General features: G+C 44.1%; 1 protein-coding gene across 2 annotated transcripts in view; it reads right to left on the reverse strand.

The window, feature by feature from the left end:
- Nucleotides 1–1,076: 1,076 nt before the first annotated feature.
- The window catches only part of CALCRL (calcitonin receptor like receptor), a 276,761-nt gene continuing 252,584 nt past the window's right edge, over nt 1,077–25,253 (reverse strand). For both annotated transcript variants that reach the window (XM_086955451.1, XM_086955450.1), the window contains exons 12-14: nt 16,293–16,334; nt 2,960–7,292; nt 1,077–2,676 (exon numbers count right to left, since the gene is read on the reverse strand). In XM_086955451.1, coding sequence (XP_086811577.1) covers nt 7,077–7,292; nt 16,293–16,334 — 258 coding nt within the window. In that variant the 3' untranslated portion in view covers nt 1,077–2,676; nt 2,960–7,076. The remainder of the gene's footprint in view (nt 2,677–2,959; nt 7,293–16,292; nt 16,335–25,253) is intronic.

Below are 25,253 nucleotides of genomic sequence, written 5' to 3' on the forward strand. Positions count from 1 at the left end.
CCTGCGTTTCTAAGTGACAGTGCACGACGTTAGCCTTCTTGGCTTAACACCCCGCTCCGCCATTTTAGTTGTAAATGCCCCTCAGTGTGAGTTCTCTGCACTTACAAATCATCATGGGTATCAGGAAAATTATGGTGCAAACTTTTACAATTTGCTAAATATGTTTTTTAAATATATACGTTTCTGAATTACTTAGTTATTGTAACACATAAATTCAAACATCTCCCAAAGGACATATGAACTTTTACTTGTTTTGTACAATCACTTTTGCATCCTTGCCTTGAATGTCCCTTCAGTTAGTGAACTGTTCTATTTACTTCTGTGACACTGGGACAGTTTCTCTGGAAAAAGTAAATATTATGACGATACATGTTGAAAACGTTGGCTACCACCAAATAGTTCTCATAACTACACATGGGCATTAATGAAAAGTCAGCTATAGATTTATTTATTTAAAACACTTATAAAGTGCACTATCACCTTACAGGTATCCTGCCACTGAGGGCCTATATGTAGACAAAGTGCCAGCTGCTATCGAGGGTGGGAAGCTGTAAGTTCTGGGGTTACAATGGGAAAAGCCATGTTTTTAGGACTTTTCTGAAGTGAATTACATCTGTTGAAGATTGTAGGGAGGATGGGAGCGTGTTCCAAAGTTGATAAAGCACAGTCCTATCAACTACAGGAAAGACTAATCTAAAAAATCCTGTTTGAATTATGAAAAGCAAAGCGACTTAACACAAAATGTAAATGTTGGTTGTTCAGAGGAGGCAATTACATTTCAGCCTGTCCATCAAAGAGAACTCTGAGGCCTTCATAATGTTATAACAGGCATTTTATACTAAGAAATTGTCTCAAAACCATGATGAAGATATATTTAAAGCAATGTAATATATCGGTAACTATCTAAAACTCTGATCTCATCACAATTCAGAGCTAATAAAGCAGTTTTATTAAAAGTTTAGTAATTTTAACTTCTTTACAACTCCAGCTGATTAGTGTCTGATACATAACTTACCTGTCTCACCATGTGCTACAACAATGTTGTTCACACAAATCATGCGGTAAGTTGACAGACATTTATTTGATTTTACTTTTTATTTTTATTTCAAATTACTGTAATATATCAGCTTTATACAGATTCGATAAAAAGAGGCATTTGTAAGAAAACATCAACTAAAAAAACGGATACACTTGGAAAATGCAAAGCAAGGAGTCCTCAAACACAAACTAGTTGTTGTGAATTCAAAAGTTATATTAGTCATACATTTCAAAAGTAAGTCACATTTGAACAATACATACATATATGTGTGTATGTAGGTCTACATACAGTAATACATTGGGAAGGTTTATAAGAAAAAACACTCAAACATGGCAACAATCTGCATCAGAAGAAAGAAATCAAATATAAATACAGCAATGACGACATTAATTGGACAGTTAAATTCACTATAGGACACATTAAGGTATAATATCAAAAGCTTTTAACATGCTGTATGCCTTCTAGGGGGTCACATGAGCATGTGAAGTGGTATTTTAAAAGGGTAGTCTAGGTACAGTGAGATACATTCAAAGGCTTTACTAGAAAAGGTCTTTTCAAGTGTACAAAGAAAAATGTTTCAGTTGATTCCTGTTTTCAGGTACCATTAGGTTGTTTTGTCAGTGATGTCATATGCTGACATAAATAAAAACATCAGTGGCGAGGATTGTAATGTGAATTCAGAACGAATAGGTTTTGATTAAGTGGATAATTTTCCTAGAAGGCATGTCCATAGGTTTTGTCTAGTGGCCATTTTTTTCTAATTACTTAGCTTGTGTTGTGTGCTACAACGTTTGGCAGCAAGCAGATTAAAATTTCTGTAGGGGATCATTTCGATAAGGCTCGATTGACACAAGGAAGTAACTCCGACAGACCAACCTGGATATAAGGAAGACAGGGATGACCATGTGATAAGAATCTGATGTGGAGAGGCAACCTATAAAATGAAGCTGTAATGGAGTTTTCCATTTGGTAGGTCTGCAGAAGATGGAGCCACATCAGTGAAAGAGATGTGGATAATGACAGTAGTTTTGATGATTAGCATGACAGAAACTAAGCACAGCAGGAAGAGAAGTCCGAAGCTTCAAAGAAGTAGAAGAATATGTTGTAAAAGAAAACTATAACTGTAATTAGGGATCACTGATATCTCAATGCTCAAGAAGGAAATTTACTTTAAAGACTTGCTTGAAAGAAACAAGGATAAAGGCACTTGCAATGGTTATCCTGCACATATTTCTATTTTTTGCATGTAGTTTGGACAAATGATCCAAGTGGAAAAAGCTTTAATCTTCTTAAATATGGCAATTTCACCAACAGCATCAACGGTTGGACCTCTTTTGCCAACTAGATCAATGGACACACAATAGCATAAAACTAATTTTTTCTGGGAGCCAGAAGTGTACAGACAAGTTGAGAATGGGCCCTTAATGATTTGATTTTCATTTGAGACTCTCTTCGTGGTCTGCATATATGTGATTTAGTAAGTTAGAATTATTCAAATCCTTCCTTCATTACCTTGGTGAAGAGTATGTCTAGTCCTTTAATGTGGCATTGAAGCATTGTCACACACACTCTGAGTAGACAGTAAGGAAATGGAGTTTCTGTATTGATTTTTGCTTAAAGAAGTGCATACCTTGAAACTTTAACCCCTTCGCTGTGGCGGCTATTCCGCCGCAGCGCTAAAGGGGCGGGGCGGCCGCGCGGCGGCCACATGCTGGTGACAGAGCCGCTCCGTCACCAGCCGCGGTTGAGCTATGCTGGTGACGGAGCGGTTCCGTCATGACCCGCCCCGCTCATTAGAACGCCCGCGCAGGCGCGAAATCAGCGCCGCGCAGGCGCGGCGGCTGGGCCATGACGGAACCGCTCCGTCATCAGCACAGCGCACCCGCAGCTGATGACGGAGCGGTTCCGTCATCAGCATACAAAGGGTTAAGGGGTCTTTATTGTTGACAAAAACACTACATTATAAAACCTAAGCTGGCACATCCTGTACTTAAAATCTTCATTAAGGATTACATTCTCCGATTTAAAGCGGACACATGGCAATCATGCCGAAAGTCATGTAATTGTCAGTTCTCTCTCCCCTTTGTGGTTTTCCCCAGATAAGAAACTCCTCAAACCTCCTACCCTGGCCAATACCCTCTATAACATTTTCTAAGTAAAGGTTTTAAGTTATTTCCCACCTCAAGCACACAACACTGTACTTTCAGTACTTAAACTGGAAAAGAATAAGAGCAGGATTCTGACATATTTGCTCAGAAGCCTGCGTCCGGCACTATTGAAGTTCAGGGTGCCAAATACCAAGGCTGTGTTGTCTTAAGTCCACCTCTTGCCTCTTTCATTCACCTCCAAACACTCCCTACCTCTTTGACTCACTCTTGCAGGTATGATTTTCTTGCTCTGGATAGGAAAAATATGTGATGATCCCCTAAAATGAGTGCTGGTGTGCCCCACATGCAACCACTGGCTTAAAGTAAGTATTGCATACTTTGCTGCCCTTACTTTTTGTGCTTATTCTTTTGCTAGTCTGTTCACTTCCTAAATGCATGAGCCCTATACTGTCTCCGCCTAGCACATTCCCTATTCAGTGTTCTTCATCCCCATCGCCAGCCTCACCTTTATCTTCATTTGACCATTCTATGTTTTGTGTCTTGCCTCCCCTATTCTGCTTCCTGTCCCTGCAGCTCTGGTTTTAAAAGAGGAGAAGGAAAAAAATGAATTCCACATAGTATTTTCTTAGTTATTTCTAGCATTCTGGGCGGTTAAATTATTAATTTAATTTACCTTTCAATTCCTATTTAAAAAGTGTGTTATAAATTAAATTAAGACAAAATAAAAATGTTTACAAATTGATTAGCTAGAAATAATATCACATTCGACTTTAAATAATTAGGCTATTAATTCTGGCATGGTTTAAGCTATATTTTCTTTTTTACTCCTCGTTTTTCCTAAAAACGAGTTTACTGCACAAGCTCATAGTTTGAGCAGGATACTATTGTATGGTAAAACCACCTAAATGCATTTTATTTCACTGGGAGGATGCCAGCTTAGTGGCATGTTGTGGAGGCCAGAGGTAAAGTACCATCTTCTGGTAATCTCACCAGTTGACTAAAAAAAATAACAGGGAAAAGAGACAGATCGAAAGATGGAGAAAGTGAACTTCTGTCTCCATAATAATCACTTTCACGGTATATAGTATATGATGCTTTCCAGTAACTCTGTTTGTAGGTTTCAGAAGTCCTACAACTCATGGTAATGCCAGACACATGAGGAGGCTAAACTTGTCGTAGCCCAGAAATTAAAATGGTGTGATATAAGGTCTGGTGAAATTAATGTCTCCATTAAGCATTTTTATAGAAAAACGTTTCTTAAAATTCTGTGCAGATCTGAGAACTGGCAACTTTGAAAATGCCTCTTCATGACCTATTCAAACTCAAAGCAAAAACAGTTATATGATACTATCCAGACTTCAACTTGAACATCTGGGTATGGTGATGGACATCGACATTCATGTTTGGAGCCAAAACTCCTTTTCATCAGAATTTCACCCACCGCAAATAAAATATATGGGCAGAAATGGGAGGATAAAGAATGAAGAGAAAGGTAGGAAAAGATACAAAATGAGTAAAAAGTGACGAAAAAAAACCTTTCTAAAGTCAGGTAAAGAAGCTTGAAGTGTAGCGTGGCGGTACAAAGAGGCATGAGGTGCAAGCAAGACAGCATTTGGCAGCAGGCTCCTGAGTCAAACTTAGGAGCACAGTACTTATCTTATTATTATTATCATTTTTAAAACACTTTACGCACTATCCTGTTGAATGCTATCCGAAACATTTTGGGTTATTTACCTGGGAATCCTGTAGTTCAATACTTATGTGTCCCAAGCAAAGTAAGCAATAATGCTTGACAGACAAGATTGCCAAGAAATCCTGATCTTTTAGTTCTAGGCACACAGAATAACTTGATATTTTCGTAGGGTGGAAGGAAAGGTGTCCAACTCACATTTAAAAATAGTTTTGAAGACTAGTCAACACAGTAACAACGTAGGGTATCACCAGGTAGACCCATTTACTTATTGATGGGACAGCTTGGAAATAGGTTCGTAACATATGTGATGGGACAAAGTACTTCTACTTTATATTTGAATGGAAGTGGGTGATTATTCTGGGCCTGCGATCCAGTCAAGAAGTAGTCGTCTGTATTTGAGGCTGGTTTTACAACGAATGGACATCAGAGACCCATATGAGCAGGAATTTAAAAGCACAAGGGAAGAAAAGGACAGAACACAGAAACCCAATATAGGATACCATTCTGAGAACTAAGATGATGACCATTGGTGCCTTAGAAAAAAGTGCTCAGGTAGAAAAAAAAAAATGCTGAAGCAGCACTGAAGGATGAGAAGTAGATGAGGTACACACCAGATTCACATCTGTCATAAATTTGGACTGGATAGGTCTCTATTTTATCATGTGCTAAGTAAATTCTGTCTGTGGCTGTGCTATTCATCTGTATACGTTATAAAGTGTCCCCAGATCTTCTTTATGATATTTCAATGACATAAGCTACAATGTTTACCCAGAGCAAGGGCAAACATTGGATACAATATTTGTCATTGGCATGCGTAGGTACCCCAGAAGTCAAGCGGGTAAATGTAAGTGCATTTATCTCCCCATCTGTGCAGGATGAGGAGTGTAACAATTAAGGAGGATTTTCATGAACCATTTTGAGGGTACCTAGAGTCTAATTTTAGGTATTCTTTGAATAAAACCGGACTCAGAAAAAGGTGTAGGTTATTTATGAATTATGAATGGGTGCTACATACATGAAACATGTTGCCTGTCGCACCATAAAAAGTAAGACGGTAAATTCACCAGAGTAATGCAATTAAAACTGAAAATTAAACAAAAAGGAACAAGCATTGACTGGATTATTTCTGATACAAATACACTGCATGTGGAATTTATACAGATAAATGTGGCACATTTATAGCCACCAATATAGCACAAATACATATATAAATAAAAATACATAGCTTTTATCCCTGTTGTTATGTTGCATGTAAATACACATGGTAAGAAATTAAGGACTTTAATTAAAGGGTAAAATCCGACCCTCCATTCCTCACACCTGAGCCCTTTGCATGATATGTGGCACAATTCGGAATATTAATGCTAAGGGTTCCAAAGCTGCTGCTAGGTTTACTGTGTGTAAGAAAATACATATTGCATGGTTGCAATTTTAGAACAATTGTTTACGCGCACACATATTAGATATATTTCAGGCACTTAAGTCAATACCCGATTACCACAGATAACCTATCCTCACCCTTAGTTAATTTATAAGACAAGATTAAATTTTTTGGTTCTGTTGACTATTATATATATGCCACCAGCCCTGGCAGTGATAGATCACCAAACCATTTCAATCATCGCTAGCTCAACAACTCACATTTGGCAAGACCAGAACCCATCACAAACAAGGGGCATCACTAAGTAAAAGTGCCTGGCTGTGGAATTTGAATTATTTTATTCAATTTCCTTCAGCACAAATTAAAGAGAGTGCTAAAGAACACACCAGCAATATTCGATAAGATACTATATTGAACTCCAATGCAAATTAGCACGGAGCAGTTTGTCATTTAGCCCAGTGTTTCTAGAAATCTCAATGAAGATACTGGTCAAGTTAAAGCATATAACACTCAGTGTGAATAGTTCAATACTAGATTAATCAATCTGTTACAAATTTGGCAACCAGCAATCACAACTGCAGTTTACACATATACATGAAATGTTACATTATAATTATATATGATAAAAATAGACTTAACATATGTTAGCACAGACAAATAATGTGAACTACAATACATAATAGTGAACACCTCCATACACATAATTATGTTGCTTCATACGAAATATATGCCGACTTTGTCTACACAGTAGAAACTGAAGAGGCAAAGTTCATTTAAAATCTTGTGCTGTCTGCAAATAAACAAGACACGCTGTATTTTCAGGTATACAAAAGTTAGAGGAAACCTAAAACTCTATCATGCATATAGTTTATCAGATTTTAAATTTTCCATGTCATGGCAACTTTTACCATTCAGTTGTTCATTGTTAGAGTCATGGGTATAGATGTACGTCTGAACTTCACTGATTGATGACACTGTATAAGAGGCAGAACGTAGACCATCTGAGTGTGCAAAGCTGTTTCCAAATTGAACTTTGTACTGATTCCAGTGTCTCTTCAAAATAGCCTGTACCTACCAAAACAAAAAATAAATTAAATATGCCTTTGTATACAGAAATGCAAACTAATTGAATTCAATATCCTTACACATGATTTAAGAATTACTGAAAATCATCTAGGTATTGACAGGCAATTGAAAATCAGAGTTTCTACTGATTAGGCTTTTTACTGATCAGGTTCTGTGATTTCTGTACTTGCATGTTTAGTGCAAAGACACCCTGTACCTTAAGAGCAATGTGTTTTAGAAATAAGTGAATAATAAATACTGTGGTTTGGCAACATTTATTCCTTGGACACAACCTATTGAATACGGTATCTTTTATCAAATTTGAGTTCTTCATTACCTGACTTGACTCGTTTAATTTTAGGTTCAATTGTTTTTTATTCATGTTGACCATGGCAAGAAGACAATACTGCATTTATAGGACCTTCGTCACTAGGTAACTGGAACATAGATATTACCTCCAAAATATAGCACCCTTAGCTATTATACTATATAAACAACTCACAGCGCATTACAATGCATACAATTTTCTCAGCTTCCACGAAGAGCAAAAAAAAGAAGTAAGGGGAAGGTAGTAAGACAAAAGAGGACCATCCGCTGTATAGAACCCAGCCCTATTAATCCCTTCTTGCCCCCGACCGCATATCCCTATTCTGAAACCCAAAACCTAATTCACACCTCAGCTTTCAGGAACACACCTATTGGGTCATGTATAATAAGCCAAAAACAACCACCAAGCATAAAGATGTAGTCCCTCCAAAAAGGCATGGCAGAGTCAAGTTGCATGAATCTGTATCTGTTCCACTCAGAGGTCCGATCTGTTGTTAGGGAGAAAAGGGATCTCTCTGATTCACCCTCACTCCCATGAGCCCCGCTTCAAGGTACATCCAGACTTTTTTCATGGGCCAAGCAGAATGCCACCTCAACAGTTCGCTGTGTTTCGTCCCCCACGGGCCACTTATATCAATTGCTACCACAGATCCTCATTTTGTAAAGGTGACCTAACACTGGTTCACCATCACTAGCCAGCCTGCAGCCGCACAGTCAGACTTGAGGAGAATGCACCCCACCGCATAAAGTCCAGACACAGAACTGAATCCCATGGTCATGGGCATAGCGCTCTGTCCACCTTCAATATTCATTCTGGTCCATCAAGCAACCCAGTGGGAAAAGGATTTTATCATCAAGACAATGAGTGGGCAACTACCATTACAATTTCCCAATTTTCAGCAGTATTCAGTTTCCAGCTGGTAAAGAAACTTAATAAACAGATTTAGCACGCATGTTCCTGCCCCAGTGGGTTTACTAAGTGCTTGTTCTATCACCGTTGGGTTATGTAGTAAAAATTGAGGTAGCAATATTTACTTAAGCTCAAAAAAGATCTCATAATGGTGTTCCTCTTTGAGACAATAAGAGAGACAAAAGAATGGTGTAGCATAGACAACAAGCTTACCATTTAGAAGTTTAATTTGAAAAAACGTTGCGCTTGTCAAACATTTATACATTAGTACGAAAGACCAAACCTTGGTATAAAAGACCAAACCTTCAGATCCTTCAAAACTATCCCATGGACAACCTAATGCTTGACCTCATCTCTTGCCCTGCCAACCCCATGTACGATGCCAACAGCCTTCTAAATGATTTTAACACTTTTTTGGAAAACTGTAAGAACATCCATGCAAATGCAATCGAACTACCAGCCTCCGCTTACATACCCTTTATCATGAGATCATAGAAAATGCAGCCTACGCTCAACTCTAATATTACATCAATGCTAACCATTACCCAGTATGAATATGAATCTGGCTTTCCATCATGCTGAACTTACAAACCACTACCTTACACATTGTAGATCTCCTGAACATAGAAGAAGATGGCCCCTGCATCCTGATAGTGCTGGACCTTCAGCTGCCTTAATAACAGTCAACAATAACACCATTATCCACACCCTAGAGTCTCAAAAAGGATTCCCTAGCAATGTTGTTCACTCATTCTCCTCCATCCTTTCCAACCTACACCAGTTCCTAGTTTCCAAAAGATCTCCACCACCACTTATGTTGTCCCCAATGGTTCCATACTGTACCCTGTCATCTTCAACCCATAAACGGAGCCCATTGGGGTTGTACTCAAAGATAACAACATCATCATTCAGGAATATACCAACAATACACAACTTTAAAGTCTCTCTGCTCAAGGTTTCCAATGCATCAAACACTGCCTGCACCTCATCCAGACCTGTATGTCAGCACCTACTTGAAACTAAAACCCACCTAGAATCATCTTTTTGGGCCTTAACAAGTGATTACGAAGAGCTTAGCCAGTCCATTAGTAGGAACCGATCATTTTGCAGTGATTTCGATTTTTTACATAGATCGGGCAAAGCCAACCATTAAGCAGCATGTTAATATTCATCCTAGTAAAGCCGGGCATAATCTCAATTCTACCTCTACATTAGAGTCACTGTTAGTCACACCTGCCAACATACTTACCTCTACGTCTACAGACATTAATGTATCTCTTGAAGAATATAATGCTTTGGTCTTCTCCACATTTTTCTCTACTCTTCCATTAAGAATCAAAATATCTAATTGAACCCGGCCTTTGGGTCCTTAATTTGCAGATGATTTGAGGAAGAAAAAGAGTGACAATAGACAACTCAAACGTAAACGGACGTATGCTTCTGTGGATAAGGCAATTTATGCAAAATTCTTGATGGACTATATAGGAAACTAGTCAGGATGACTGAATTATATTATATTTGCAAATACATAAATGAGCCAATAAGCCCAAGGAAACATTTCTCATCTTAAAGTCCCTCACTAATCCAGACTGCTGTCAAAACACAAGTACCCCATCACAACAACTATGCAATGATTTATCCAATTATTTTGGATACAATTGAAAATTGAGGCAGCCTTTTAAACAACATACTCTTTTAGATTCTTCTGAGGCCCTAACCAAAAGTATTGAATGGTTTAGATATCTATTAAATCGGGATGTTCAGCATAATCCCTCAGACATCCAGCCCTAGCTGTTGTTCAAGTTCTACCAACATTGCTTAATGCCTTACTTAAGTTGGGAATAGTGTCTGGGGCAAGCTAGCAGGCATGGTTTCTGCCCCACCATGTGATGTCTAACTATCAACTAATTTAATTACTTCAGTACCTGCAAAGATTTTGGAGGCACAAACTAACAAGGAGCTTTCCTTCTATTTAAAAGATTTGAATGCTTACGGCAGTCATCAACTTGGTTTCAGACAAGGGTAACATACTGAACCAGTGTTGGTTTCTACACTGAAATCAGATTTTGTTTAGACTCTCTAAGAATGCAATTCTGATCCTGCTGGATTCGTCTACAACCATTGACTGTCTCAGTCAGTACTGTACTACACAGGCTACAATCTGTGGAAGTGAGTATTTCAAAGTGCACCTGCCCACCTTTTTAAAAGTTACAAAATATGAGCTTATTTCATCATCATCTCAAGGTTTTTCACTGCTTCTCCATTAACAAATGATGCATGTCTAAAGCTATATTGGCCAGATTACAAAGGCTTTTTGCAATTGCAAAAGGTCTAATTCACAGAATTGGGCCATTTGTGTATGCAAAAAGGGCTTTTGATATGTAATCTCTGGTCACAAAAATACTGGCTGCACATTGCGACCAGTACTTTGTGCATCTGGCCCTCTACTTTTTCTTAAAGGCCATGATTGAGAAAGGCCCGCAATATATTTTAGACATGTTTCTGAGCTATGCTCCTTGATGTCCTCTGAGATAGTCTTCCGCAAGATCTCAAAATACCACAAGTTATTAAGGCCAGATTGGATGACCATTCTTTTCAGTTTATGATCAGTGCACTCTTGAATAAACTTCCCTTATCACTTTGATCTTTCCCTTCCTATCGGAGCTTTAGAAAACATCTGAAAGCTTTTTAGGTCTCGGCCTGCATAGGCTGCGCTTGCACAGTCTCACTGGCGAGAAATTTTGTTTTTCAGTATGGGGGCTTCAAACAGCCCCTCTTCTCCATTGCTGGCTTCCTAAATGGAGGCCAGCCATTGGAGGAGAGGGGCATCACTCCGTTCAAGCCCGGATTCGGGGGGGTGTTTTTAGGTTCTTTCTCTCCTCTTCCCATTGGCTGGAATTTTACATTCCAGCCAATAGGAAGAGGAGAGGAATAAACACACGCAAAATGGCGGTGCTTTTTTCCTGCTTCGCCTCGGATAAACGTGGTGGCGCTTGTTAAGCCTTCCCGTAGCCGACCTTCCTCCCAACCCAGCTCCGAGGTTTTTGCCGAGCTCCCTCCCATCTCGGCTGCCGGGTATGAGCTTCCTCCTACTCCCAGCCGTAGGACCCGCGGCTCTGCTCCTTCCCAGCGCCGGGATCCGCGGCTCTGCTGCCTGCCGTCCCCGGTCCCACTGTACCTCCCACCAGACACAGCACCCACTGCCGGGCACCTCTTAGGCCCCTCGGACTCCGGAGCTCACCTCTCTGAGGCAGCGGTGAAACAGCCGCGCATGCCGTCTGAGAAAAACAAGTCTGCCCGCCGAGAGCTCTTCCAGCCTGCAGAGGGACTCAGGTAAGGTGGGGGCCGGAGCGGGAGCTTTGCATACGCTACAGACTTTGGGGTGCAATGTTAATGTTGCTTCTACGTGGCCTGCCCCATCCGACCCGCACCTGGTGCCCCTTCCCTGCTTGTGATCCGGTTTTTGTGCCTCTGTTCCCTGCTTGTGATCGGGTTTTCGTGCCTCTGTTCCCTGCTTGTCATCTGGTTTTTGTGCCTCTGTTCCCTGCTTGTGATCCAGTTTTTGTGGCTTTTTTCCCTGTTTGTTTATCATGCCTCTGTAACCTGTTTGTTTTTCGTGCCTCTGTAACCTGCTTGTGATCCGTTTTTCGTGCCTCTGTTTCCCTGCTTGTGATACCGTTTTGTGCCTTTGTTCCCTGCTTGTTTTTTGTGCCTCTGAAACATGCTTGTTTTTCGTGACTCTGTTCCCTGCTTGTTTTTCGTGCCCCTGTTTCCCTGCTTGTGATCCATTTTTCATGCCTCTGTTCCCTGCTTGTGATCTGTTTTTCGTGCCTCTTTTTCCCTGCTTGTGATCCGGTTTTTCGTGCCCCTGTTTCCCTGCTTGTGATCCGGTTTTCGTGCCTCTGTTCCCTGCTTGTTATCCGGTTTTCGTGCCTCTGTTCCCTGCTTGTGATCCGGTTTTTGTGCCTTTTTCCCTGCTTGTTTTTTGTGCCTCTGAAACCTGCTTGTTTTTCGTGACTCTGTTCTCTGCTTGTTTTTCGTGCCCCTGCTTCCCTGCTTGTGATCCATTTTTCGTGCCCCTGTTTCCCTGCTTGTGATCCGTTTTTCATGCCCCTGTTTCCCTGCTTGTGAGGAGTTTTTCATGCCCCTGTTTCCTGCTTGTGATCAGTTTTTCGTGCCCCTGTTTCCCTGCTTGTGATCCGGTTTTTCGTGCCCCTGTTTCACTGCTTGTGATCCGGTTTTCATGCCTCTGTTCCCTGCTTGTTATCCGGTTTTCGTGCCTCTGTTCCCTGCTTGTGATCCGGTTTTTGTGCCTTTGTTCCCTGCTTGTTTTTTGTGCCTCTGAAACCTGCTTGTTTTTCGTGACTCTGTTCCCTGCTTGTTTTTCGTGCCCCTGTTTCCCTGCTTTTTTTTCGTGCCCCTGTTTCCCTGCTTTTGATGAGTTTTTTGTGCCCCTGTTTCCCTGCTTGTGATCCGTTTTTCGTGCCCCTGTTTCCCTGCTTGTGATCCATTTTTCGTGTCTCTGTTTCCCTGCTTTTGATCCGTTTTTCGTGCCTCTGTTTCCCTGCTTGTGATCCGGTTTTTGTGCCTCTGTTTCCCTGCTTGTGATCCGGTTTTCGTGCCTCTGTTTCCCTGTTTGTTTTTCATGCCTCTGTAACCTGGTCGTTTTTCGTGCCTCTGTAACCTGCTTGTGATCCGTTTTTCGTGCCTCTGTTTCCCCGCTTGTGATCCAGTTTTGTGCCTTTGTTCCCTGTTTGTTTTTCGTGCCTCTGTAACCTGCTTGTTTTTTGTGCCTCTGTAACCTGCTTGTTTTTCCTGCCTCTGTAACCTGCTTGTGATCCGGTTTTTGTGACTTTGTTCCCTGCTTGTTTTTCGTGCCTCTGGTTTCCTGCTTGTGATCCGGTTTTCGTGCCTCTGCTTCCCTGCTTGTGATCCTGTTTTCGTGCCTCTGGTTCCCTGCTTGTTTTTCGTGCCTCTGGTTCCCTGCTTGTTTTTCGTGCCTCTGGTTCCCTGCTTGTGATCCGGTTTTGTGCCTTTGTTCACTGTTTGTTTTTCGTGCCTCTGGTTCCCTGCTTGTGATCTGGTTTTTGTGCCTGCTTGTGATCTGGTTTTTGTGCCTCTGGTTCCCTGCTTGTGATCTGGTTTTTGTGCCTCTTGTTCCCTGCTTGTGATCCGGTTTTTGTGCCTCTGATTCCCTGCTTCCTTTTCCCTCTGTGTGTGGCTCTGTCTGTGTGTGTGTGCGGCTCTGTATGTTTGGCTCTGTGTGTGTGTCTGTGTGTGTGGCTCTGTGTGTATCTGTGGCTCTGTCTGTGTGTGTGGTGGTGTGTGTGTGTGGCTGGCTCTGTGTCCGATAATACTCTCTACCACTCTCTAATGTTCACCTATTGCCATTGTAAATGAAAATACCATTTATTTATGTTTTAAAATTAAAAAAATGAAGAAAATGCCATTTGCAATGCAAATAGCTCTGACTTTAACAAAGCCTAGACCATTGCATTGTAAATGCTTGTTTGTTTCTGCACTCATTTTTGCAGTAAGACATTATCAGTGTTGCTTTCTTTCAGTTCCGCACCAGGCCACCCATTCTTGAGTAGCAACTTAATAAAATTACAGACAATCAATCAGTTAACACAATGCCCCAAAACATAAAAATGACATGGTAACCAGTGTTGTCTTTTAAAGAAAGAGACATTATTTGTTCCAGAAAGTGACTTCAGAACTACTTTTCAAGCTCTCGTACTCTTGCAACTGGATGGCAGTAACACTCTGCTCCACGACCTCACAGACTCAGCCCCCTTAAGGTCTTACTGCATGCCTCTGTACATCTTATCTAGGGCCTTATTCATTATTCTGATGGACCTCGATTAGCCCAAGTTGCCAACCCACACCATCTTCCAAACCAGCTGCCTCATTTACAAATCCATCATGTCCAGCACCCCTGTATATCTTGCAAACAGGCTGACCGCCTCTAGTGGTTCTGGGCTCACCCAGAGCCAGAACATCATCAGATTGGAGACTAAAATGTACAAAAGAAAAGACACAATGGAGCATGTCTTTTCCATCTGTGCACCAAAGATGTGAAACAACACGCCAGTATCCATCAGGACTGTCCCAACTCTTCTTCAATTTATAAAAAAGGTGATGATACACCTCTTTAAAGAAAAGAACACTACTTCACAATACAGTAGCTCAATATGACTGCTCCTAGAGCCCAGCTGCCTCTCCTATCACTCATTGACTGTATGCTTACCTTTGACCTCATACAATGCTCTTTTTTGGCTAGGGGCGCACCATAGAAATACCACATACACACATACCAATTTTCTTGGGGAAAGTTGACCCAAGGTAACTTGTAAATTGCTAGCCACAAGCAAAATGATCGGAATGTCCTCACCTCAACCATGTTTTAAGTTTTACATGTAAGCTTATGGTAAGCTAATCCGAAATTTAAATTTTCAGTAATATTACCAGCTATGCTATTTTAGTAACCCTAAACACCCCTGAATGTCTCCTATTTGAGAAGAGACATAGATACTTGGTGGTTCCTGAAACTGGGTGCATTCTGGGCTTCATTGTGTTATGAATTTAGTGGAATGGGGCAATATGTAATACCTAACACCCATCTCAATCAAATCTTTGATTTTCTTGAGGTTGCACACAGTGGACTATAAAAGATGTGTCAACCCAAGCAAGTGAACTGTTAGCACAATTTATAGGATGAAACTGATTTTCCAAAATATTGCGGACATTAGCTGGCTGAATAAAATGTATCCTTTTCTAACAGAGATACAGATACTGGCCTATCTGCGGAGCCATTGCACAAGGCATACACGCATGACAGTGAAAGAAGAGTCAGGTCTGGGTAGGTATCAAGGATCTCTTTCAGCATCGTCTATTGGACTTTCCACAGAGTAGATTTCCAGCAAGTTGTCACCTGCAGTGGTAAGCTAAAAATGTTTGGGGTTTTGGATGTCAGAGAAAGATGGTCCTTCTTGCGGGTTGTTTTTTGCTAGTAGCATGCCTTAAAAAGTGATTTGCGTTTTAATGCAGGATCAGGATGAAAAAAAGAACAGACTGATTTACCTGCATGACAGTTGAAATAGATGGACCACTATCGATTACTTTAATTTTGCTTAATCAACATATATGCCCCTGGAAGAAATTTTCTCCTCAGGTATTTTCATCATGCCCCCCAAAAATGGCCCTTAATCTTTAAGTAGGATTCACATAAACAAGACGTCAAATAAGGAACATTTTCAATAACTGTTTACTGACTACTTTTCATCCCCTTGCCTCATATGGTTCAGCCTGTTCTAAGTGCAAAGTCCTTGCCGTCCCCTGGTTCTCACTTCAGCCATCACAAGCCAACCTTGTCAAATGCCAACTAAAACACAAATGGAAGTCGCATTACAGGAAGGGAGATAAGCTTAACTCAAAATGCCATCTTTGTTTATATAGGCAACATATTTTCTATGAGAAGGCGGCTTACTGCTCCAAGAGGTTTGCAGAAGCAACCACCCACAGCCTGGAACACTGAAATTGCCATTTTAGTGAGAAAGCTCAATTTATCTACTGAGACTACTGAGAATCTGTACTGATTCCCTGTTAAGATAGTGTTCCCTGGTTTCACATCAATCTGAAATATGGTAAGCCCAAGCTTTAATTGTCTTTTATGTGTTCGGCGGAGGCACTGATGAACAAATTGGATTATATGCCATCTTTTAATAATGCTATGTTACACAGTTAGACCACAAGTTGATTACTCTTACCTCTCCATTAAAATAGCAAAAGATTGTAGCCACTAACAGCCCCTGTCGAGAAAAAAGAAAACATGATTAAGGGATTAGCTTTAATAACATTTTAAAAGAGTACCTTGCAAAAGAACTGGAAGGTGCTCTCAAAATAATATGCCGAGAAATATAAAGAGATTTTCAAAAGCAGATGAGTTTAGGTCACATGGCATTTTCTAAGGGAGGAATGATGCAATGAAAGGAACATGGCCCACCTGAAAGAGGTTGACATAGCACACAGCATTATTAACCAATATGACTTGCAGAAGAACGCTTATGCAAGTAGCCACAAGGAGATTAAAGCAAATGCTATGTTTTAGCGCTAATGTCCTGCCCTCCTGTGCGTCTTTTCAAGCAAAGCCAGCTATCACTTTCTCACTCAGAACTGGGCCCACAGCCATGATGTCACTTATAGCTTTTCCCATACCCTGCCTTGACAACAGAGCTCAGCTCAGTGCATGTGGAGTGAAGAGTGTGAAACCTGTGCACTCCTATATCTGTTGCAGTGATAGTCTGACTTTCTTGCCCTTCTATCACCACGGCACAGCTTGGCATGGCATGAGCAGAATTATTTTGCCTGCCTCTGGATGACCGCGCTCTCAAAGGAGTTGTCATTGCTCCTTTGCTTCCTAACTTATTGCGTTTCCCACTGTTCCCTCACTTCCCTATCCCAATACTCAACCCAAACACTCTTAATGAGCCTTATTCAAAGCAACACTCACCAAATCCATGCACAAACACACAAACATAAAAAAACATCAATTCCACTTACATCACTTTCTCCAACACTCACCTTCACTTCCCCAACAACGTGACTTCCTCCTCACTTCCCCAACAACAATGTCACTTCCTCCAGGACAGGACTTGCTCCGGCACACACCAAATTCAATCAAGGCATCTCCCCTCGCTCCCACACACACCACTAGCACTTTCTCCTCTCACTTAAAAATCACCCAATTCGCTGCACTTAAGTCAACAACTTCATGCATGCTCTTACACTTGCATCGTCACTCACCCAATGGAGTCCTCACTCATTCCGCTGATCTTCTACTCAGTTCCATTACCTCCTCGTCCTGTCTCCCCGTCCCATTCCTTACAAGTGAGCAGCTAGTCTGCTCCACAGAACCCCTAGCCTAGCTGAGCTGTTTGCACATCCTGTTCTTTTTTTTCTGCACCAGTTCCCGTTGCCTGGCTGTGCTGTGCTGTTAGGAGTTTGCCTCGTCTTCTGGTGAGTTCCTTTTTGTTTTTACTTCTTGTTGGGCAGCCTGCTTTAGCGGCCGCCCCTTGTTTCTTGCTGTTTGTTCCCCCCGCGCTGCCTCTGCCGGCGGTCTGCCTTTTCTCACGCGGTTCGCGTTAGCGGCCGTTTTACTTTGTCCGCTCTTACCTGGTTGCTCGGCTAGCTTCAGCTGCCTTTTCTGGGTGGTTTTCTGGATTCCCCATGTGCCCTGCTTTAGCGGGCTGGGGTTTTCGGTGTGTGGAGGCGCGGCGCTCGTGTTTACACGATGCTTTTGGGGGCGAATTTGGTTGCTGCCTGTGCCTTGTGTACCAGCCCAATTTTACAGCTCTCATGGGACTTCGTGTCCTCGGGACTTCGTGTCCTTTATTTGGGGTCCTTCCTGGCTGGTTTTTGTCCTTGCTTCTGCCTGTTATTGGTGTTTTGGACTCAGCTGGTTGCTGGCTTGGATTCCGAGGCTTCTTCCTCTGCTGCCCCTCTTGTTGCCCTGCGCCTCATTTTTGATGAGGCTGTGGCTGCTGCTTTCCTGACTGGAGACGCGGCTGAGCCTCCTTCCATGGTGCCTCGTGTCTCTTTGGAGATGACGGTTGGGAGAGCGTTAGACTGAAGATCTGACGGTCCCTGGTTCAATCCTGTGTTTCGACGCAGTTGAGAGGTTCCTTGCTTCTAGCATTGGTCCTGATGATGATGAGGGTGTGCGTGGTCGATTTGTTCAGGGTGCTGAGCTCGCTGGACTGTTCACCCATGTGCGGTCCAATTTGGACTTCTCTCCTCCTACTGGCTCCTTTCCTTTGCACGGGGCGGTACGCAATGTGCTGTCTCACGATTGGTGGGAGGTGGACGTGTCTGCTTTTCCTCGTTTCCTGTCCAGGCGTTACCCTCTTGAGGGTTTTGCTACTGGGTTCCCTCAGGCTGTGACAGTTGGTTGGTTCCTCCTCTGGAGTTGGGCAGGGGTTGCTGTTCAATTCTCTTTCTAGTCTCCAAGAAAGACACTTTGGATCTTCGTCCTGTTTTGGATCTGAAGCGGGTCTTTCGCTTCGTTGTCCACCGTCCGTTCGGGATGGTGACGCTCCAGCCCATCCTGCCTCTGGTCCTGCCGGGGGGGCTTCCTGGCGTCCCTGGATCTGATGGATGCGTGTTTGCGCGTTCCTGTCCACCCGGATGTCCGGCGTTTTCTCCGATTTGCTGTGGGGGCCCTACACTGTCAGTTCTGGGTGCTCCTTTTCGGCTTTTCTTCGGCGCCCGGGGTGTTCACCGGGCTCTTGGCCCCTCTGGTGGGTTTCCTTCATTCCAGGGGTTTGCTGGTATTTCCATACCTGGATGGCTGGTTGTTTGTCTCTCCTTCTTTTTCACTGGCTCTGTCGGATGTGGATCAGGTGTGTCTTCTGCTAGGTTCCTTTGGGTTCCTTCTCTCCCACAGGATGTCCTCCCTGGTGCCCTCCCAGTCCCTGAAGTTCCTGGGGGCTCTCTTCCGCGTGGCCATGGTTTTTCTCTCACAGGGGCGCTAGTTGTCTTTGTTTCATCACCTTTCCTGGCTTCTGTCCCAGTCCCGGGTGTATGCCCGTCTCTGGTTACAGAGTTGGGGGAGTTGGCGTCCACTTTGCATCTCCTTCCTTGGGCCAGGATACATCTGTACCCCCTGTAGCGTCATGTTCTGTCGCACTGGGATCCTGCCTCCTTGGACTACGAGACTCTGATCCCTGTCACTCCGGGGGTTCGGGTGGATTTCCGGTGGTGGTTGTCCCCTCTCTCTCTTTCCCGGGGTTCGATCTCCTTCCTCCTCAGTCTGTGGTCGTGTTGTCCACGGATTCCTGTGCTTTGGGGTGGGGTGCCGTTCTGGGTGCCTCCGGGGCTCTGGGTCGGTGGTCCTGTTTTGAGTCCCTCCGGTCCTCGGACTGGAAGGAGTTGGGACGGTTTGGTTGGCTCCTCTTTGGTTGGCTCCTCTCCTTCGGGGTCGGACGGTCTCTGTGCAGACGGTCACTCAGGTGGTTCGTTCTTGTGTGATTCGCCAGGGGGGCATGTATCGTGCTCGGTTTCTCCTTTCCCGGGAGTTCGTCCTTTGGGCCGAGCAGAGTTGTCTCTCTTGTCTCTGATGGCGGTCTATCTTCCGGGGTTGGTGTATGGGCCTGCGGATTCTTTGGCAGGGTTTTCCCCTCCTTGGTGTCCCTCTGTCTGTCCCCGGATCTGTTCGTTCTGATTGTCCTCCGGTTCCGCCTTCCTTGGCTGGATCTTTTAACCTCAGTGATGTCCGCCTTTCTTCCTCGGTTTTTGCGGCATGGTTCCCTCTGCATTAGCGTGGGCTACCGTGGCTTTCTCGATTCCTTGGTCGAGGGGTCTGCTGTTTGCCTTCCCTCCGTTTGCCTTATTTCCGAGGGTCCTCAGGAAGGTTCGATGGGTTCGGGCGGAGGTTCTCCTGGTGGTTCCGGTATGGTCTGGGCAGTCTTGGTTCCCCCTTCTGCTGGCCTTTTCTGTTTGCCCTCGTTGGAGGTTTCCCCTGTCTCCCTCCTCGCTGCGGGCTCCTCTTCTCGGGGTTGCCTCCCTGCGTCGCCTCCGACTGGGGGTTTGGCGCTTGGGTGGTTGCGTTTGCTGGGTCTGGGTTGCTCGGTTGAGGTTGCCCGTTGTCTCCAACTTTCTAGGCGTCCTCCGCCTTGATGTCGTATGGCCATCACTGGGTGTATTTCTCCTCCTGGTGTCTTGTGAGGGGTCTCTCTTCTGCCTCCTGTGTGGCCGTGCAGGTGTTGGGCTTCTTGCAGGATGGTTTCGTCTTGGGGCTGGCGGTTTCTTCCCCGCGGGCCCGATGGGCTGCCATCCTTGCTTTTCGGGGTTCCTCTGTTTCCTCTGTCTCCCCCTTGGTGGCTCGCCTTCTGCGGTGTCTCTTGCTGCAGCGTCCTGTCTCGTTCTCCTGTGCCTCCTTGGGGTCTTCCCTTGGTTCTCCAAGCTTTGACGGGTCCTCCTTTCGGCCTTTGGACTCCGTGGCCCTGGATTTCCTTTCTACTGAGGTTGTTTTCCTGGTGGCCTTTACTTGTGGGTGGAGGGTTGGCGTGCTTGGGGCGCTGATGGCTCCCCCCGCCCCCTTTTTTGCGCTTTTGCGTTGGTGGGGTCGTTCTCCATCCGAGTCGGTTCTTTCTTCCTAAGGTGGTGTCTTCTTTTCACTGTCTGGAGGATATTATTCTCCCGGTGTTTTTTTCCGGCTCCTGCCTCTCCTGAGGGGGTGCTCCTCCATTCATTGGATATGCGGTGGGCTCTCCGCGTCCGCTTGGTGCATACGGCTGGTTTCCGTACGGTGGATTCCCTATTTGTACCTTGTGGCCTCTCGGGGCTGAGGCTTCGGCCTTCTTTGTCCACCTTGTCTCATTGGGTCGGGGGCGCTGTGGTTTCTGCTTACGATTCTGCCCACTGTCCTCTGCCTTCTTCTGTTCTGGGTCGGTCGCCTCGGGACGTGTCTTCCTCCTGGGCCATGTTCAAGGGGGCCTTGTTGAGGGTCTTTTGCAATGCTGCCCCGTGGGCTTCTCCCCGTTATTTTGTTTCCCATTGTCGACTTCGGTTGGGGATGGCGGCCTCTGCTGCCTTTGGGGCTCGTGTCCTGTCTGCGGTACATGTTTTGTGATATGTACTGTTTTCTGTTTGATTCAAATGGACCTGTTTTCCTCACACTTTTTGGTCTATTTTTTTCTTACAATCACCGTGTGCTTGGGTATGGGCTCACTTGTAAGGAATGGGACGGGGAGACAGGACGAGGAGGTAATGCCCGGTTACTCACCGGTAATATCCAGTCCTGGTCTCCCCGTCCCATTCCTGAGCCCTTCCTTCCCTCCCTGGTTTGGGTTTTCTTTGGGTGATTGTCTGTTTCGTTCTGGTTTTCTTTGGTATTCTCAGGATGTTCTATGACGCACTTCTCCCTTTATCCTCACCGGATTGGTGGCGCCATATTGGGGGAAGTGCAAACAGCTCAGCTAGGCTAGGGGTTCTGGGGAGCAGACTAGCTGCTCACTTGTAAGGAATGGGACGGGGAGACCAGGACTCGGGAGTTATGGATATTACCGGTGAGTAACCGGGCATTTCACACCTTACAGTTCACTCGCGTATTCAGCATGAATGTTCTGATTTATTCTGAAACATCCCTACTCCTTCAAAAGGACAAACTTGTCTCATTCTATCTACCGGAAACCCCTGGAGTGGCAAAGTCTAATCACCACAAACACAAGCAACTAATAGACAATCGATCCAAAAGGCACCCTGCTCAGCTATGTGGGGTTCTGTTGTCTCAGTGGACTAATGCAACCATTCCAGGTTCTAACCACAACGGGTCCACTCATCCTTTCATTTTTTAGTGGTTATTCAGCAGCAACATGATCGAAGTTGTGTGTACTTTACAAATAAATAAACATTATGTGATCAGGTCAGCAGGCCGGATCGAACACAAAACAGTGAACATAATGCTGCCTGTCTCATCAAAAGAGAAGCGTTCCACATCTGGTTGCAGGTACATTTGATATCCTGTCAGAGGACAAATACAGCTGGAGTGGAAGAGACGCTATTATCATCAAATAAAAAAAACATCAACTTCGCCAAACCACAACTGAAAGTACTGCACATTCTCCAAACTCGGCCTAAAACAGCTCTGAAGAACCCATCCACATAATTTTCTGCTTCAGGCCACGAGTCAATACATCCACATTTTTAACACTAATTATCAATTCCATAGTTACTGTGAACATTAACAATCACCTATTGTTTAGAGATTTCAACCTGTAGGAAACTTCCCAAAGACTCTTGTCTCATTGTGCATGAAACAACTCAAAATCTGGGACAACACCGCTAGGCCCAGGATGCAGCTTCAATAGATAACAAACATATGCACTGCAATAGGTCTCGCATTCACAAGAGTTTGAGCTATTGGCAATGTAAATGACAATGCCTTTTATTTATGTTTTGGGTTTTAAAACATAAATAAAAAGCATTGTTATTTACAAAACTAAAAGCTTAAACTTTCGCAAATGCGAGACCTATTGCATTGTAATAAAGGGCCTTCTTGACCACTTATCAGATTGTAAATATCAGAGGAAGAGACGAGCCTGCGACGTCTTCAAAGTAGTGATAAATAGTGCAGTGAAGAAGATGTGTAAGTGGTGTAAAATACACAGACACAAAGTGTGAAGTGGAAGTTACATATGATCCGAGCTATAAACACTAACAAAGCGCTCCAACACCTTTTGCTCTGCGATTACATTGTTGTGGTTCAGGAGGAAGAGCAGGGGGCTATTTCCTGCCCGCGCCATGATTTGAGCGTGCAGTGTGGCACTGCGTAATGTCATCGCTATCTTTGGCCTAATAAAAAACACTCCAGCTGTAGTAGGGCCCTGGCTTCACCTCCTGGTGCAGGGCGGGCTGTGCTTTATGGCAGGAATGGAGGGAGAGAGGGATGGTCTCGGCTGTAGCCCTGGCCTCCTACAGTGCCCCTGTTATTACCAGTGAGCGAAAGGCGCTGAGGTCCTGGTATTGGTGGTAGTGGTATTGGTGGTGGTGGCGGTGGTATAGGTGGTGGTGGCATTGGTGGTGGTGGTAATGGTGGAGGTGGTGGTATTGGTGGTGGCGGTATAGGTGGTGGTATTGGTATTGATGGTGGTACTGGTATTGGTGGTGGTATTGGTGGACGTATTGGTGGTACTGGTATTGGTGGTGGTGGTGGTATTGGTGGCGGTACTGGTATTGGTGGTGGTGGTACTGGTGGTGGGGTATTGGTGGTGGTATTGGTGATGGAATTGGTGATGGGGGAATTGGTGGCATTGGTGGGGGTGGTATTGGTGGTGTGTGGTATCAACTCAGGATCTTACATGGTGGTATTGGGGGTGGAGGTGGTGGTATTGATGGTGGAATTGGCGGTGGTAGTGGTGGTGGTTGTATTGGTGGTAGTGGTGGTATTGGTGGTTGCAATGGCATTGGTGGTGGTGGTGGGAGTGGTATCGGTGATGGTGGTAGTGGTGATGGTATTGACGGTGGTGGTGGTATTAGTGGTGGTATTGGTGGTTGTACTGGCATTGGTGGTGATGTTGGTGGTATTGGTGGTGGTGTTGCTGTTAATAAAACTGGCTTTTGAAAACAACCCGTCAGGTGGCTTTAGCACAGATGACATGTAACACAGATGTGCTGTAGTCAGCTTCAGCCCATTAGCACAGGATTATGTGCTTCCTGGAATTCACATGACTTAATCAGCTAATCATTTCTAAATCAACTTTACTTGGGGGGGTGGGGGTTTGAAACAGACACAAAATAATGGCGGGTTAAAGTGATTGAAAGCAGGCACTGTGTTATGGGAGCGGCCGTGCTGCTTAAAAAAACACAAACAGTTTCAGCTGAAGCAGCACATATCTGGCCTGCAGTAAAAGAAACTCAATAAATTAAATAGTGCTTACAGACTAAATAACATGTCCCATGAAACAACCCGAGTAAAGGGGACAGTCGCCATGGGAAGGTACAAATGAAGACAAGGCCATACTAAGGAGGGACGAACAAGCCTATTGATGAATCCGAAGGCAGAATTTACGAAAGACAAGGACGCAAGCCAATTAAAAATATGGGAGGAGAGTGGGTGTGGCTTCTCTTCCATACTCTACTACAGCAGTCTCGCAGACCAAGCATTGCATGCGTGGTGCCGCTAGTTACGACCTAAAAGCTCAATCTGATCTTTCAAAACGAGATAGTGATTATTACTCTATTTTGCACAGTACGCCCATGAACAGATAACTATTCTTCTTGATCACCTACCTCCACAGCTACAGGGACATTGTAATGGAGGTAGCCCATGCAAAGAGGTTTGCTTTTTTTAAAGTCTAAATACTTCCATGCATAACAAACGTCAAGGCCTTTCATGACAAAAGTAATTGAAGACACTAGTTCAGTGAGGTGCCAAGCTGATTTTGCATGAGAGTGAAACAGGATCGGATTTATAATAGTCCCACTCTAAACAGCGGGATCAAGGGCCTCATTTAGACACCCGCAGAGTGACCAAAGTTCGTCAGTTTAGGAGAAAACAGATCTGCACATAAACGCATTAACGACTACCACATTTTGCCCACGTCCCTCATGAAGGCACTGTGGTTGCCTCAGCCCCCTCATTAACCCCAGTCCTTGCTAACTAGGGCTCCCATGCCCTTCTCCCTTCCGTGACCTACCCCTGGTGACACATTTTCGCCTCCATGACACCTCCCACTTGCCACCCCTGTGACTAATTTCCCTTCTGCCACCAACCACAGACCTAATGTGGGTTCTGGAAATGTACCCCAGAAAAGGTGTACATTTTCAGGGAAAACATTCAGAATGTCCGTAATGCACTGTATTGTTTGCTTTCAGTCTGCCACAGACATTTTCTTTCCTGTCCATGACAGTCGGGCTTAGGTAACACGTCAGACTGTTTTGAAGGGGATGGGACCAGATTTGAGGTATTCCCTCTGAATTTTCTGGCTCTAAACTGGTTACCTGGTCATATGCAACATACATCAGCATCAAGACTGCCAGATGATTGTTTTCTTAAGTGGACCTGGCTGCAGCTCTGCTTTCAGGAACACTACCATCCCCAGCCTGTTAATGTGTTGGAAAGGTGGATGGGATGACTATCTTGTGTTTCGTGGGAAATCCTGTTGCTGCCTTTGGTCCTCAACCTCTTGGATAGCATTCAGAAACATAGAGGGAGCCCAGAAACAGCAAAG

This window comes from Lissotriton vulgaris, chromosome 2_1 (assembly GCF_964263255.1).
Source record: "Lissotriton vulgaris chromosome 2_1, aLisVul1.2, whole genome shotgun sequence".
NCBI lineage: Eukaryota > Metazoa > Chordata > Amphibia > Caudata > Salamandridae > Lissotriton > Lissotriton vulgaris.